The sequence below is a fragment of the Palaemon carinicauda genome, chromosome 8 (assembly GCF_036898095.1).
Source record: "Palaemon carinicauda isolate YSFRI2023 chromosome 8, ASM3689809v2, whole genome shotgun sequence".
NCBI classification, from domain to species: Eukaryota; Metazoa; Arthropoda; class Malacostraca; order Decapoda; family Palaemonidae; genus Palaemon; species Palaemon carinicauda.
In genome coordinates this window covers 129,035,119-129,049,224 of record NC_090732.1, presented here as the reverse complement: position 1 = coordinate 129,049,224, position 14,106 = coordinate 129,035,119, and the positions used below count along the sequence as shown (strand labels likewise).

Here is a 14,106-nt window from a genome sequence, read left to right as displayed (position 1 = left end):
AGCCTTTATTTTAGCCTTTTTAAAACCCGGTAAAGACAAGTTTTTAGCAGCAAACTATCGTCCTATTGCATTGACATCTTGTTTATGTAAAATCATGGAGAAGATGGTCAATGCAAGGCTGATGTGGTACCTTGAAAAGAAAAAGGTATTTTATCACCGTTTCAATGTGGATTCCGAAAAATGCACTCAACGACTGATGTGTTGATACGACTTGAGTCTTCTATTTGTGAAGCCTTTGCTTCCAAACAGCACCATGTTACAGTATTTTTTGACCTTGAAAAGGCATATGATACCACATGGAGATATGGTATTCTTAAAACCATTCATGAATTGGGATTGAGAGGAGAGCTGCCACTATTTATTAAGGCATTTCTTTCACGTAGAGTTTTTCAAGTGAGAGTGGGGGAAACTCTATCAGATAGTAAGTGCCAGGAAGAAGGAGTTCCTCAGGGTAGTGTGCTGATTGTAACCCTTTTTGCACTAGCAATTAATGGGATATCCTCAACCATTCCCCAGGATGTTCTCTCAACATTATTTGTGGATGATCTCTCAATATCATTTGCTGGCACTAGAATGGCAATGGTTGAGAGAAAAATCCAACTCTCTATTGATAAAATTATCCAGTGGGCTGACATGAATGGATTTAAGTTCTCGACAAGTAAAACTACCATTGTCCACTTTTGTCGTATCCAGGGAGTACATCCAGACCCGGATATATACATTAAAGGTCAACGGATACCATGTGTATCGGAAACCAAATTTTTAGGTTTGATATTTGACTGTAGACTTACATGGGTTTCTCACTTAAAAGCATTAAAAGCTAAATGTGTTGAAGCTCTGAATATCTTAAAAGTATTGTCCCATACATCATGGGGGGCAGACCGCAATACTATTTTAAAATTATACAAGGCCTTGATTTTTTCCAAAGTTAGTTATGGTTGCGAGGTATATTGTTCAGCCACCCCAAGCCGGTTAAAAATATTAGACTCGATACATCATGCAGGTATTAGATTGTCTACTGGAGCTTTTAAAACCTTGCCTATCCCAAGTCTCCTTGTTGATGCTGGAGAGTTACCTCTAGACCTTTACCGAATGTCTTCCATTCTTCGGTATTGGTTTAGATTGCAAAGACTCCCTAACTCTCTAGCCTTTCAGACTGCAAGCCTTGTAAGATATGCATCATACTTTAGAGTTGCACCCAAAATCTCCTCAACCTTATGGCTTTCGGGTGAAACGATTATTAAATAGTCTGGGTATAATTAGAAATAAGGTACTTCCATTCAAGGTATCATCATCACCTCCATGGAAGTTACCAGAGATATCTTTTTGTAAATATTTTATTGGAGATAAGAAGAATATGTCAGACCTAGAAGCCAGGTCTCTTTTTAATGAACATGTTAAAGAACATAGAGGATCAACTTTTATCTATACTGATGGCTCCAAATCTGATGCTGGCGTTGGATTTGGAGTACATAGTAATGGTTTTAATTGTAGAGGTGCACTTCCTCTGACCGCTTCCATATTTACTGCCGTGTCCTACCATGCTGTATGGCATATTAACCGCTATTGAGAAAATAGCGTTGGAGGAGGAGGGTAATTTTACAATTTTTAGTGATGCAAGGAGTGTCCTTCAAGCTATGGAAGTTTTTAATTCTAATACTGTAACCCTCTAGTTTTAAAGATTTTAGAATGGCTTTTCATTATTGGACGGAGAGGTATAACAGTTCAATTTTGTTGGGTTCCAGTACATGTAGGTGTGTCTGGGAATGAGAAGGCAGATTCACTGGCTAAGGAGGCTGCATCCGAGTTGCTGCCAAGAAGGTATCCCATTCCCTGTAATGATTTCTTACCTGACATCAAGAAATTGGTTTGCAATAAATGGCAACAGCAATGGGATAGTCAAGAGGGCAATAAAATGCGAGAGATAACAAATGACATATCTCCTTGGAGGTATAATACGATGCCCCGAAAATGGGAGACGTCTCTTTGTCGTCTCCGTATTGGTCACACTTGGTTGACACACTAAGTTTCTGCTGAAGGGCCAACACCAACCGTATTGTGACGACTGTTTAGTACCTCTAACAGTAAGGCAGTTGTTGACCGAATACCCCAATTATAACAACTTGCGGAATAGATATTTGTTTGAGGCTCGAGGTGAGGGTGGCAGGTTCATCCTTGCCAAGATTCTTGGAAATGATGTGTCCTACCATGCAAGTGGCATTTTTAGATTTATTTCAGAAGCAGGTCTTCTGAAAAATATTTAACTTTTATGATTTTAATTGAATACTCTCTTATTTTTTATTTTATTTTATCTTTTTATTTTTGTATACATAAATTAAATGTTACTGGCGTCAATGACCTCAGATGTCAGGATGCCTGAAAACTTTAAATCAATCAATTGTGAAGATTGGTTGACAATCCTCCCCAATCTTTGATTTAGTCAGGTGGTCATTTTGTTCCTTGAGAGCGCCCGAAACAAGAGTATTAGTTGAGGTCCTGCCAACATACAGGTTATTACCCGTTTCACAGCTCCTAGAGATCTTCAGCCCCCTGAGTGGACCGCTGGATCTTTTAAGGATAGCAGACCTAATGAGGCAGAGAATCATTGAAGTCAGCTTGCTTAACAGGTACGAACCCTTAAGCTTGTTTTTATTTAACACTTAAGTGAAATTCCAACAATGTTGCTGTCTCTGACCCTCCACCAAAAATTCCAACAATGTTGCTGTCTCTGACCCTCCACCAAGGGTGTCAATCAGCTATTGTTATATAACCAGTGGTTATGTTTAAATGTTTAAAAATTATTTGTTCCAACACGGAGTACTTACCTCGAACTATTTTCTTAGAAGTATCTGGGATCTCCTCCCATCCGACCAGAGTTTTGTGTAGTTTACCCTATACCCGTTTTCTATGAGGGATAACCTCAGGCGGAGTGATACGCACCCTGAGGCTAACCCCGGGTCAGAGAGCATGCTTGCTCAGGTCTCTACCTCCAGTAAGTTCTCTGGTCGCATCGTGATATCATCTCGCCGCTCTCCTAAATCCCAGTGTGACTGTGTCCCCGACCCCTTGTGTCTCACGCGATTCCCACGTGGTTCCTTTGTCCTTTGCTTTCCCTGTGCGTTCTTGTGTCTCGTGGTGCTTCCTAATGCGGCATGGAGCATCCCCGCCGTTATCCTGGAGGCCGGTAAATCGTGTGTTGCATTCCTGTCGAAACCTAAGTAGACCCGCACTCCTCGTGTTCGTTGTGTAGGGGCAGTGTGTGTTCCCCTACCGCCACGTGTCCGGAGTGCGTGTCCTGGAACAAGATGCAGTGGGTGCGTTACGGCACCAAGAAAAAGAAGGCGACGAAGAAGTCTCCCCTTGCTTCGCCTGGCGTGACGTCGGACCTAGCTTCCCTGCCACCCTCCCCTACCCAGAGTAGGGGACGAGGTAGGTCCGTTGCTGGGAAGAGGCCCGTGACCCTTCGCCAGGAGTCTGATCTGCAGGATAGTGAGGTTGTGGCGTCTTTTCAGGCGAGTGTGGGGCCTGAGGGAGGGACGGGTGTGTGGGGGGGGGACGGAGTCCTGGTGCAAGCAGGGCACGTCTCCTCTGATGACCCTATGTGGGGGAAAAATGTTCCTAACTCTTCTCCAGCCTCTTGGGCTTGTTTTTCAGGCCGAAGGTTCCGCCGAGAAGGAACACTCGCCGCCATCAGACCCCCTTGCGTGGGTGCCTCCGAAGACGCCCTTCAGGTCCCCGCTGAGAATGGAAGAAGGCTTCGGTACCTGGTCCCCCACTGAAGAGCGTCCGTGCTCCCCTCCAGCGCCATCTGCTACGTTTCCGGACGTCTTCGTACAGGCCCCGTCGTCCGTCGAGGGAACCCTCCTACGTCATCGCGTGAGTCGGGCGCGTCTAAACGAGTCTACGAGTCGTCTGGCTCTTCAGTCAAGGTGTTTTCCTGCTCCTCAGAGGACGAAGCCCGGAGGAAACACAGAAGACGTCGGGAGAAGTCCCGCAGGAGGCACTCCCGTTCTCGCTCCCGCTCCAGGTCTCGTCACGGGAGTAGGCGTTCCGGATCCCCCCCAGAAGAAAATGGAGAAGTGGCTCCCCGGACGAAGAGTGGGTAGTCATCCCTCGCAGCAGACTGTTGGAGTTGGCAGCAGTTCCAGGCTCTTCAAGTTGGTGCACTAGAGCCCATTCTCTGGAGAGATACTCGTCCGGTGGCAGATTCAACCGACGGAGGTAGTCGTCATTCCAGGTCCCAGCAGACAGGCGTAAGTCCGCGAAGGTTCCGACTCCATCCGCCCAGCGTGGAGAGTTGCCCCTTTGGTCTGGCAGCCGCGTCCAGACCTCCAAGGCATCCTGAGCCGTCAGGATCGTGAAGTACGGCTCCTCTTGTCGAGCAGACCCGCAGATACATGGACCTCCGTGGCATAGCCGTCCTTCGGCCAGAAGCCCGGGAGATGGAGAGGGCCAAGGCCTTGTCTTCTCCCTGTACGAAGACCTCCGACGAAGGAGCCCTGTCTCAAGCATCAGTTCATCCTGCGGAGGAGCTGGACGACCAAGGGGAGGGTTCCAGCAGCAGAGGTGTCAGCCTATCAAAGGGTAATAGGGCTCATTCGGAGACACCACAGGCTGGATGAGCCCGAGCCCTCCTCCGAGGAATTCTGGCGGTCCAGTCTCAACAGACTTGTGGATGCCCCAGTCCAGCAGAGACCCTCTCTGGCATTACCGTTAGCCTGGGATGTGAAGCTAGGTAGAGCCCACGTGGACAAGATTGTGGCCAACCATGCCGAGGCTCCCAAGAACCAGAGTTCCTCCAAACTGCTCCAGGGTCTGAAGTCCCAGAGCAAGTTTTACCTCCCGGAGAGCCACCGTGCAGGCGCCTGTACACTGGAACCTGCACTTGCCATTTTAGGCCAGGGAGCAGCGGAAGAGAGGGCCTCTACAGCACCAATCTGCTTTTCTCCATCGGAAGCCACCATGATGGAGGAAATAGCGAAGGAACTCATGAACGTCTCCTCCTGACTGGATTGATGAGCCTCTACCCTAGTGGGCGTCCAGGCCTCATACGACCTCACGGTTCCAGAGAATCAGGCCTTACTCAAGGAGCTGATTAGCTCGGGAGATAAAACCCTGAAGTTTCTGTCGTACCAGTCTCTAGCGCAGGCAGACAACTGGGTCCTACGGAGGAGGGACACGATCCTCAGCAAGATCACTAGACGGCTTCCTGACAGAGAAGCGAGGTCCCTGAGAAGCCTAACCCTGTGGGATGACTTTATTTTCCCCCTGAAGGCAGCTGAGGAGTCAATTGAAAGGGTCAGAAAACTCAAGGACCCAGGCGATTCCAGACCCCCTCCAGTGAGGAGACCTACACACAGAAGGCCTACCTCCGATGTGCCTCTACCTCCTCGGGCTTCACCTAGCCAACCCAGGAGAGAGACCCCTACTACGGCCTGGTCACAGTCCTCTCAGCCCTCCCGTAGGGGAGCACCCTCGGCTCAATCCTCCTATAGGCCTCCCTATGCAGCGTCCAGAAGAGGGCGTTCAGGCCGCGCATCCAGGAGGAGATAGGGAGGGAGGCCCCCTACTCCTGCTGAAGCATCAGGTGGGGGGATGGCTCAAACACTCTTAGCAGGCATGGAAAGACCATGGAGCAGACCCGCGGACCGTGGCAGTCCGTAAGGAAGGGTACAGGTTACCCTTCCTAGCGGAACCCCCACCTCTGATACCAGATCAGCGGGCAGGGTGGCTAGCCCCCAAGGACCCCTTGAAAAAGACAGCCCTGCAGGAGGAAGTCTCAGCGATGCTGGCAAAAGAAGCGATAGAACTAGTCAAGGACCCTGGTCTGGGGTTCTACAGCAGGCTTTTCCTGGTGGAGAAAGCAACAGGGGACTGGAAACCGGTCATAGACCTGTCAGCCCTCAACAAGTTCGTGTGCAAGACCGACTTCAAGATGGATACTTCGAAGTCGGTCTTAGCGTCCTTGAGGGAAGGGTACTTCATGATGTTGGTAGATCTCAAGGACGCCTACTTCCAAATTTCAGTTCACCCCTCCAGCAGGAAGTAATTCGGGCGAATTGGGATACCCAGACGTTGCAGTTCAAGACCCTCTGCTTCGGGCTGTCCACAGCCCCTCAGGTCTTCACGATGGTCTCAGCCTGGGCACACGAACAGGGCATTCGCCTGATTCGGTACCTGGACGACTGGTTGTTACTTTCAGCCTCAGAGGAAGTACTGAGGGTGCAAGGCACGAAGCTTCTACGGTTCTGCAACGTCCTGGGTATCATCATCAACCTGAAGAAGTCCCAGTTGATACCCTCCACCAGGATGACCTACCTCGGAATGGTTCTGAACTCCTGGTTGGCGAGAGCCTTCCCCTCCGTGGAGAGATTAGGCAACTTAGACCAAGTCCTCCGTCCCTTCCTGTTGGCCCAGCCCAGGAGAGCGAAGGGCTGGCAGAGGCTAATAGGCCACCTTGTGTCATTAGAGAAACTGATCACCCAGGGCAGGCTGAAGCTCAGGGAGGTCCAGTGGAATCTGAAGGAGAGCTGGAACCAGATGGACTTCCCCCACAAGGTGATTCCGGTTTTCCCGGAGACGAAGGAGGGCCAGAGTGGTGGTGGAGCAGGTCGAACACCCTCAAGGGAATGCCCTTCACAGCTGACCCTCCGGAGATGCTCTTGTTCACGGACGCATCAAAGGAGGGGTGGGGTGCCCATCTCCTCGGAAGGTCAGCAAGAGGGAGTTGGACGGACGAGGAGAAGGCCCAGCACATAAATGTGCTAGAGATGCGGGCAGTGCGAAGGTTGTGCCTAGAGTTCGTCCATCTACTCCGGGGGAACACCGTGGCTCTGATGTGCAACAACGCCACGGTGGTGGCCTACATAAAGAAACAAGGGGGGCTAAGATCGAAGGAGATGTGCATCCTCACGTTGGAACTTCTGGAATGGGCCGAAGTAGAAGATCAGAATCTCAGCAAGGTTAATTCGGGGAAAAAGGAACGTCCTAGCCGACGGCCTCAGCAGGATGGGACAAGTAGTGGGATCCGAATGGTCCGTGCACCCAGTAGTAGTCAAAACCATCATTCAAAAATGGGGATCACCAGTGATGAACCTCTTCGCAACGAGGTTGAACGCACAACTCCCCGTGTTTTGTTCTCCTGTGCCAGACCCAAGAGCGGCGTTCAAGGACGCCTTCCAGTACCCTTGGGACAACCTCGACGCTTACCCCTTCCCCCCCCCTTCGGGATGCTCAGACAGGTCCTCAACATAAGGAGGGTGGACAACCTGTGGATGACTTTGGTAGTGCCCTGGTGGCCAAAGAGAGAATGGTTCGTGGATCTAAAAGAACTGGCACAACTTCCACCTTAGCCCTTTCCGGACAGGCCAGACCTTCTTCGGCAACCACATTTCCAAAGGTTCCACGAGAACCCTCGGTTCCTCCGCCTAAACGCGTGGAGGTTATCGAGTGTCTCCTGAGGAAAGAAGGCTATTCGTCGGGGACGGCAACGAGGATGTCAGGCTACCTGAGGCGATCATCGGCAGCGGTTTACCAGGCAAAGTGGGCCACCTTTACTAAATGGTGCACCTCTAAGAACATCAAGCCCCTGAGGGCCTCCATCCTGGAGATAGCAGACTTCCTAGTTTATCTCACTCTGAGGAAAGAATATGTCTTTCACAAGGGTACCTATGCGAGACTTAGCCAGGAAGATGAACATTTCTGGGGAATTATGTTGACCTGCACTCATTTCCAGACAGTTCTGATGAGAGAGGGAAGTCTCTCCTTTGACTCCTGTTCCTTCCTCAGAAGATGGTCTGGCATCTTCGGAAGGTTCTCATTGACCTGTTGGCCTGCTATCTCTGGATCCAACTGAGAGACGGAGAAGGTTAGGGGGACATCCTGCCACTTCTCCTCGCAGGTAGGCATTGCTAGAGAGAATGGCTTGCATTCCTCTAGGGTTGGGCAGGGTTTTCCCTCATCAACTGCCTTGACGGCAAAGTCTAGTGCTTTCTCCGTAAAGGGGAAAGAGATGGAGGAAGGGGCAAGAAAGATAGGGGTGTTTCTTGCTCAGTGCTGAGACTTTGGAATTGGTGTACCCGGCTTCCTTCAAGGCTTTCAGGAGGATGGATTGTGCCTTGTCATGTTCGAAAACTATGATCTCTTTGGGTACAGTCACTCTAGGCCAGACAGAACTCAAGGACTTCAGTCAGTTTGGCCCCCAACTTCTCATTGACGAACAGTTTCCCCCATTCATCATAGGCATATGCTCTGCATACCTCCAGGGATTAGTTTCTGAGTAGTGAAAGAGATACGACACTTAAGAGGCATCTTAGCATTGCCCTTGGTGGATCCGGGGCGGTCCATCCTCTCCTGCAACAGTTTCTGCTGCTGCTTGAGTGATTCCCGCATCACCTTTTGTTCCCTTTGGAACAATTCCATCATCCGTTGAATAGACATTAAGATCTCTTCATTTTTAGTGACTTGGGCAACTGGTTGTGGAGTTGGGGCCGAGGATGTTGACGGCATAGGTTGGTATGCCGTCATGGTGAACTGAGGGTCTTCGGTTGCCGTTGATATGGATCCTTCTTCCTCCGCTTGTGGAGGGTTCACATTTTCTTCAGGGCCACCTTGCAGTAGGTCCTGTTCGGTGTCAGTGGACACTTCTGACATCCTCTCTTGGTGGATGTACATGCCTTCTAGCGCCTCATTGATGTCCGAGTCGATCTTCAGTTGTATGAAGGGGGCTGGACCTGTTCCTGAGGCACCACCGCACTCGGCATAACTTTGGGGAACAATAGGCACCTTAGGGAGGCATTGGGTATGTATGGTCCTGGAGAGTTCTTCTGGAACCCTCTTACCCATTTGCGAAGGGTGTCCCTCGCTGTATCCCTAGTCTCTATGGTGACTATGGCGGCTTCTCCAAAGTGTTGGCCAGCAGGGTTGGGCAGGTGGTGCAAGCCTTCGGGTCCCAATACCTCAGGACTCCTGACACGATGCAGCAGGGGGCTCGAGTCCTGCTCTTCATGTGACCACAAAAGTCTTTCCCTTTGTGGTTGCAGAGCAATGCTGTGCACTTCTCCATTGGCTCCTCCTGTAAAGGAAAAGGGCCAAATGAGTATTCATGTTTTTTATATCAGTGATATAAAAGCATACAGTTTTAATAACAATAGTAATCACTATTGTTTATGGTAGCTTAGGATAGTAAGCTTGAAAGGAAGTAGAAAAGACACATCTATATTTCCTCTTCCAGGCCATTGCTGAGACCTCCGTCAGTATTAATATTCAGTTTCCCTGATAGGAAGAATACAAGGCCCTGATAGGGAGAATACAAGGTAGAAAAACTCTATGTTCCTAGAGTTAGTAAATGTCTTGACATTATCCACCTGTAGTATATATTAATACCGATCGGGTATTTAAGTCCCTGGTGATTGAGGAAAATCATCTGGGTGTTGAGGGAGTATAGTGGTCCCAACAATTGTCTGCGATAAGAAACACAGTATGTTAGAAAACACGTACTACTGTGTAGTTGTATACAGTAGCATTGCCAGTGTTAGGTTAGTACCTGGCAGTACTTACTGATAGAGAGAGAAAAAGGTTAAGGAAGGAGTGTTTCCTATTATTAAGAATAAACATAACAGTTGGAAGTGTAGGAGGACTATCACACTGCCTCCTGTCTCCTTGCCAGAATTAAGTTCCAATGGACGGCGAAATAATCTGTCAGATTCAGGCTTCCACCCATCCCCAAGGCCTGTCGCCAGCAATAAATGTGGATGGCAGCTCAAGGGAGAGCCGAGGACTTTCCAAAGTATATTATGTTTCCCACCGGCACCCGTCTCAACCTCCCCCCCCCCAGTATTATTCATTTTATGTGAAGGAAGGGAGTAAGGGGGAAGGTGGCGGAGATGGCTGAAATAACTGCTACCGGCAGGGTACCAGCTGGTAACGCAGTCACCCTAGCAAGCTAGGATGACTGGTCAGGATACCGGTGAAAGAATCTTGTGACAGCATGACGTCACTAAAGGACAGAGGGGGAAGGGTTGAGTGTCATAGTTAATTGATTTCAGAAGTGGCGGCAGGTATAACGCCTTCCTCAAACAATGAACTGAGGAAGCATGGCTTCCTGTGCTGACTATATTGTCGACGGCAAGAAAAGGGCACCCTGAGTTTTGTTCTACTCGATGGCGATGAAGAGAGACAGTGGCTGCCGCCTATAACGGAGGCGACACTCCGGGAGGGAGGAAGGGTTTAGCCTCTTCTCTCAGAGAGAATGAATATCGTAACTTATTTATATTTTCTAGAGAATGTAAACTCTCATACGAATCAAGAAGGAACGATAGGGCGAGGCTAAACATGGGGAATTACTTTACTAACGTATATATGAGCAAGCATAGCCTAGCTCTGGTAGGAGCCCCGGCCAAGGTAGTTGATACCCCCGGGGTTCCCACCGCATACGATAAGTAAAGCCACATGATAGGAAGAGGAATTATTTTCATGCATGCATGCAATATCACAGCTTGAATAATTTGCCTAACTAGCTAACATTATAGCTTATTACTTGGAAGTGTTGCCCTACTGACTAAATAAAATGCGAATGTAATGGGCGACTGCAGTAAAATGGCTGCGTCCGGTCTCGGCAACACTCGCCCAAACACTTAAATTATTGAAATTTAACTGTGAAAAGGGAGACTTAAAATTTTACACAGGAAAGAATTGATACCTAACTTTCCAGAAGATGAAGATGCTGGAGATTGCATGATGATAATTCCCAAACCTAGTAACAAAACACCGGGCTAACGGGGAGCACAGGCTACTGGAAAAGGAATGGCGCCGCGGTAGTAGTAGGGAAGGAGGTCCACCGGGTACTTAGAATGGCACCCCCTTCTTTTGCCACTCTTTCCCCCCCCCTTACATCAAGTTGTTAATTTATTCGGGGTGAAGTTTGCCATGTGTTGTATCTAGAAAACGTCCCCTGATATTATGCGCTATCCTTTTATAGGATACTCACGCCAGGAGTTACAATCCTGGAGACCTTTGGTTTAATTCTCTGGGAGTATCACTGTAGCAAATATCCCTTAAAAGGCTACCTAAAGGAACCCTTCCATCAGGATGACATGGCCTGAGGCCAAAAGCACTGATAAAGTATGGTGGGCATTTGATGAATCAGGAATTTGTAGAGGATTTATCTTATTTATTCTTAGTGAAACAGATGTACGAGTGATAATGACCCCTTTGGCTTTTCTAATTAATCAACTAGAGCAGGACTTGCCACACGAACAAATGATTTTGCCAGATTTTGTAAAAAAAGAGATTTCTCATCCATGATACAGGTCTCATGTCTATTAAGATCAATTAACTTCTAATAACACGTTTCACTGTCCTCTAACGTGTGAGGAGATATCACTTGCTAGTGAGAATCCATGGTGATTTGGGCTTACCAATAATGCCTGACGACCCAAATGTCTTTAGAATGTTACTGACATTGCCCCTGAAAAAGTTTCAGCAATTCCAGACTTGTCAATAGGGATCAATGTGCAAAACTACCAGAAAGATTGGTTTTATAGGCTTAGTACAGATATCTCTGCATCCTCACATATACAACGGCTTGTGTGCCAAACTGGTATGGAAAAGCAAAAGCCTATTAGGGAATTTAAAACAGGAATGTGCAAGTATGGTCACACGGCCCACCTCATGTTGCTTACAAGCACAAATTCTACAGGTAATGCAGCAGCTGTACATGCTGCTAAAATAATACGCAGTCGCCATTCCAGAATATCAACACCGCGCCCAATAGTGTACGAAACACACACTCACCGGCTAAACTGGTTCACCTTTTCAGGTATCCGAGGAAATAAATCCACTTTTAGGTCTAATTCTAAACAGGAAAAGTTACTTTCCAATTTTCAGGTTAAACCAGTGATCACTTGAGAAATAAAAAAGGATGCAGGACTGTATGTCCTTGCTTTTTGCCCCCCTCTCCCTATCAGTAACCCCAAAGGGAGATTTGATCCGCTCCATATTACTCAGCTTACAAATATGTAGGATATCTTGGTGGGATACACGCGAAAAGTATTCAATGCCGGAGAGCCAGTTGAAGCCATTCCTTCCATTTCCATCCTATTACCAACATGAACAACAGATACACGAGATAATTTATAGCCATTCCTCCCCTTTAGCTCCATCAGTCTTTCCTAAAAACAGAGCCAGGACCATCAGAGCCCAGTCTAAGAACCAGATCACAAATTCCAGAACAAATTTTATTAGATTTCCCAGAACTAGTACCCAAGTGACAAAGAAAGCAACAGATGTTGCCCCCAATAGAGGTATCAAGGGAAAGCATCCCATATAACGAGCCTGAAATGCTGCATTGACAGTTTAGGCAAGCTTCCTAAGGCCCAAAAGTAGCAGGATACAGCTTCTTCCTGGAACTACAAAATGTCGCCAGAAGTTTGGTTTCCCATTATAAATCAGGTGAAAGATACTGGAGTTCATTAGTAAACTAATTTCAGGTTCAGAAAAATCATGTAATGTAGTTAGTTATCGAAAACTCCTCTGCCTTTATCGAGACAATTTTTTGCATATTGGGTTACATCCAGTCTGCTTCCTATTGACCCGGACATTGCTTATTTTGACACCAAGCATGCCCGGAGAGAACTAGATCATCTTCCTACCACAATGTTGGTTTTTCAGGCTTGATTCTGCAAACTAATTAAATAGGAATAATCAGTTTCAATGCATTAGTGATAAAAGTGTAAAGGAGTGTTGAAACATCATCACCAGTGCTCATTGGATCTCAACTGAGCTTAACAGAGAATGCTACGAGTGGCTGAAAATCTAAAATCATAAATTATACTACAAATTATGAATTAGTGCAACTATAATAGATTCTGCAAAAAATAATTAGTGAAATTATATACTGTAGTACCTAAAGCAATTTTTATTCTAATGTCTTGTTTGCAATGCTTTTTTATTTTTTTAGTACAATTAGGGAGAGGGATAGTAAAACTCTTCAAGTGAAGCTTTTTTTGGGAAGCTTAGCGCCCCTATGCATTTTAATGAAATTGAAACAATATGGGAAGCTTAGCCCCTATGCAATTTAATGAAATTGATACAATATGAAGGATTACTTATGAAATTATATAATGTACCACATATGGAGGATTATTTATGAAAGCATATGTGGTACAAAATATGATTTCCTTAATAATCCTTCATATTCAGTTTCAATTTCATTAAATTGCAAGCTCCCAAAAAATTTAAGGGTGACGTGAGATGAAATCATACAGTATAAGGTATTATTACAATACAAAAGTCAGCGATAATCATGGTCGCATTCAATAAGAACTCTTATACTCCATTGTAATATAAAAAATTGTTAACTAGTCAGAGGTTTCACACAATCTATTTTAGTAGCATGGAATTTACTGTATCTAATTTTCCTCTACATTTTTTCAGGAGCAATCTTGGGGGCATAATCATGCATTAGGGAAGCGAAAAGCTCTTGTCAGGGAAATGAGCATAATTAGAATGACCAAAACGGCCAAACCCAATGTAACAATTGAGGAACAATTCAACATGCTGCGAAATACCGATGTATGGGACTGAAGATGCTTGTATCTCCAATTTTTATGTATATTATAAGTAGGTTATTAAACTATACAGTAACTAGTTAATCATTTTCTTTTAATTCTCAACCTTTTTACACAATATAATCAGTGAGAATATTAACATCAAACATTTTGCTATGGAAGCCTGTATTTCTAGGATCAAATCACATATAAGGCACCAACTGGAAGACAGACAGTTCTTTATACAATAAAATAAAATGTATCACATACCCTATAAAAAATAACAGGAATGCAAACAAGCATGGAACCAATATGGAATGTATTGTTTGTTGCTATTGGGTTCAAGTATTTGAAATTTACCTTGAATCAAAAAGACAGCACCAAAGGTCCAACCATCTTTAAAACTACAAGCAATTTTATGACAAATCAAGAGAAAACAGTTTACCTCTAAAGATCATCTGAATTTAGATAAGCGAGGATACCTAAAATATTAGAATGCCAAAAGAGTACAAAAATAATTGAGCTGCACTTCACCAATCAGCCTTTTATGGCCATGGCA

General features: G+C 46.3%; 1 protein-coding gene across 2 annotated transcripts in view; it reads left to right on the top strand.

Annotated features, from left to right (window-relative positions):
- LOC137645914 (large ribosomal subunit protein mL63) overlaps positions 1-13,652 on the top strand; it is a 186,262-nt gene extending 172,610 nt beyond the window's left edge. For both annotated transcript variants that reach the window (XM_068378957.1, XM_068378956.1), the window contains exon 3: positions 13,435-13,652. In XM_068378957.1, coding sequence (XP_068235058.1) covers positions 13,435-13,584 — 150 coding nt within the window. In that variant the 3' untranslated portion in view covers positions 13,585-13,652. The remainder of the gene's footprint in view (positions 1-13,434) is intronic.
- The last annotated feature ends 454 nt before the right edge of the window (positions 13,653-14,106 follow it).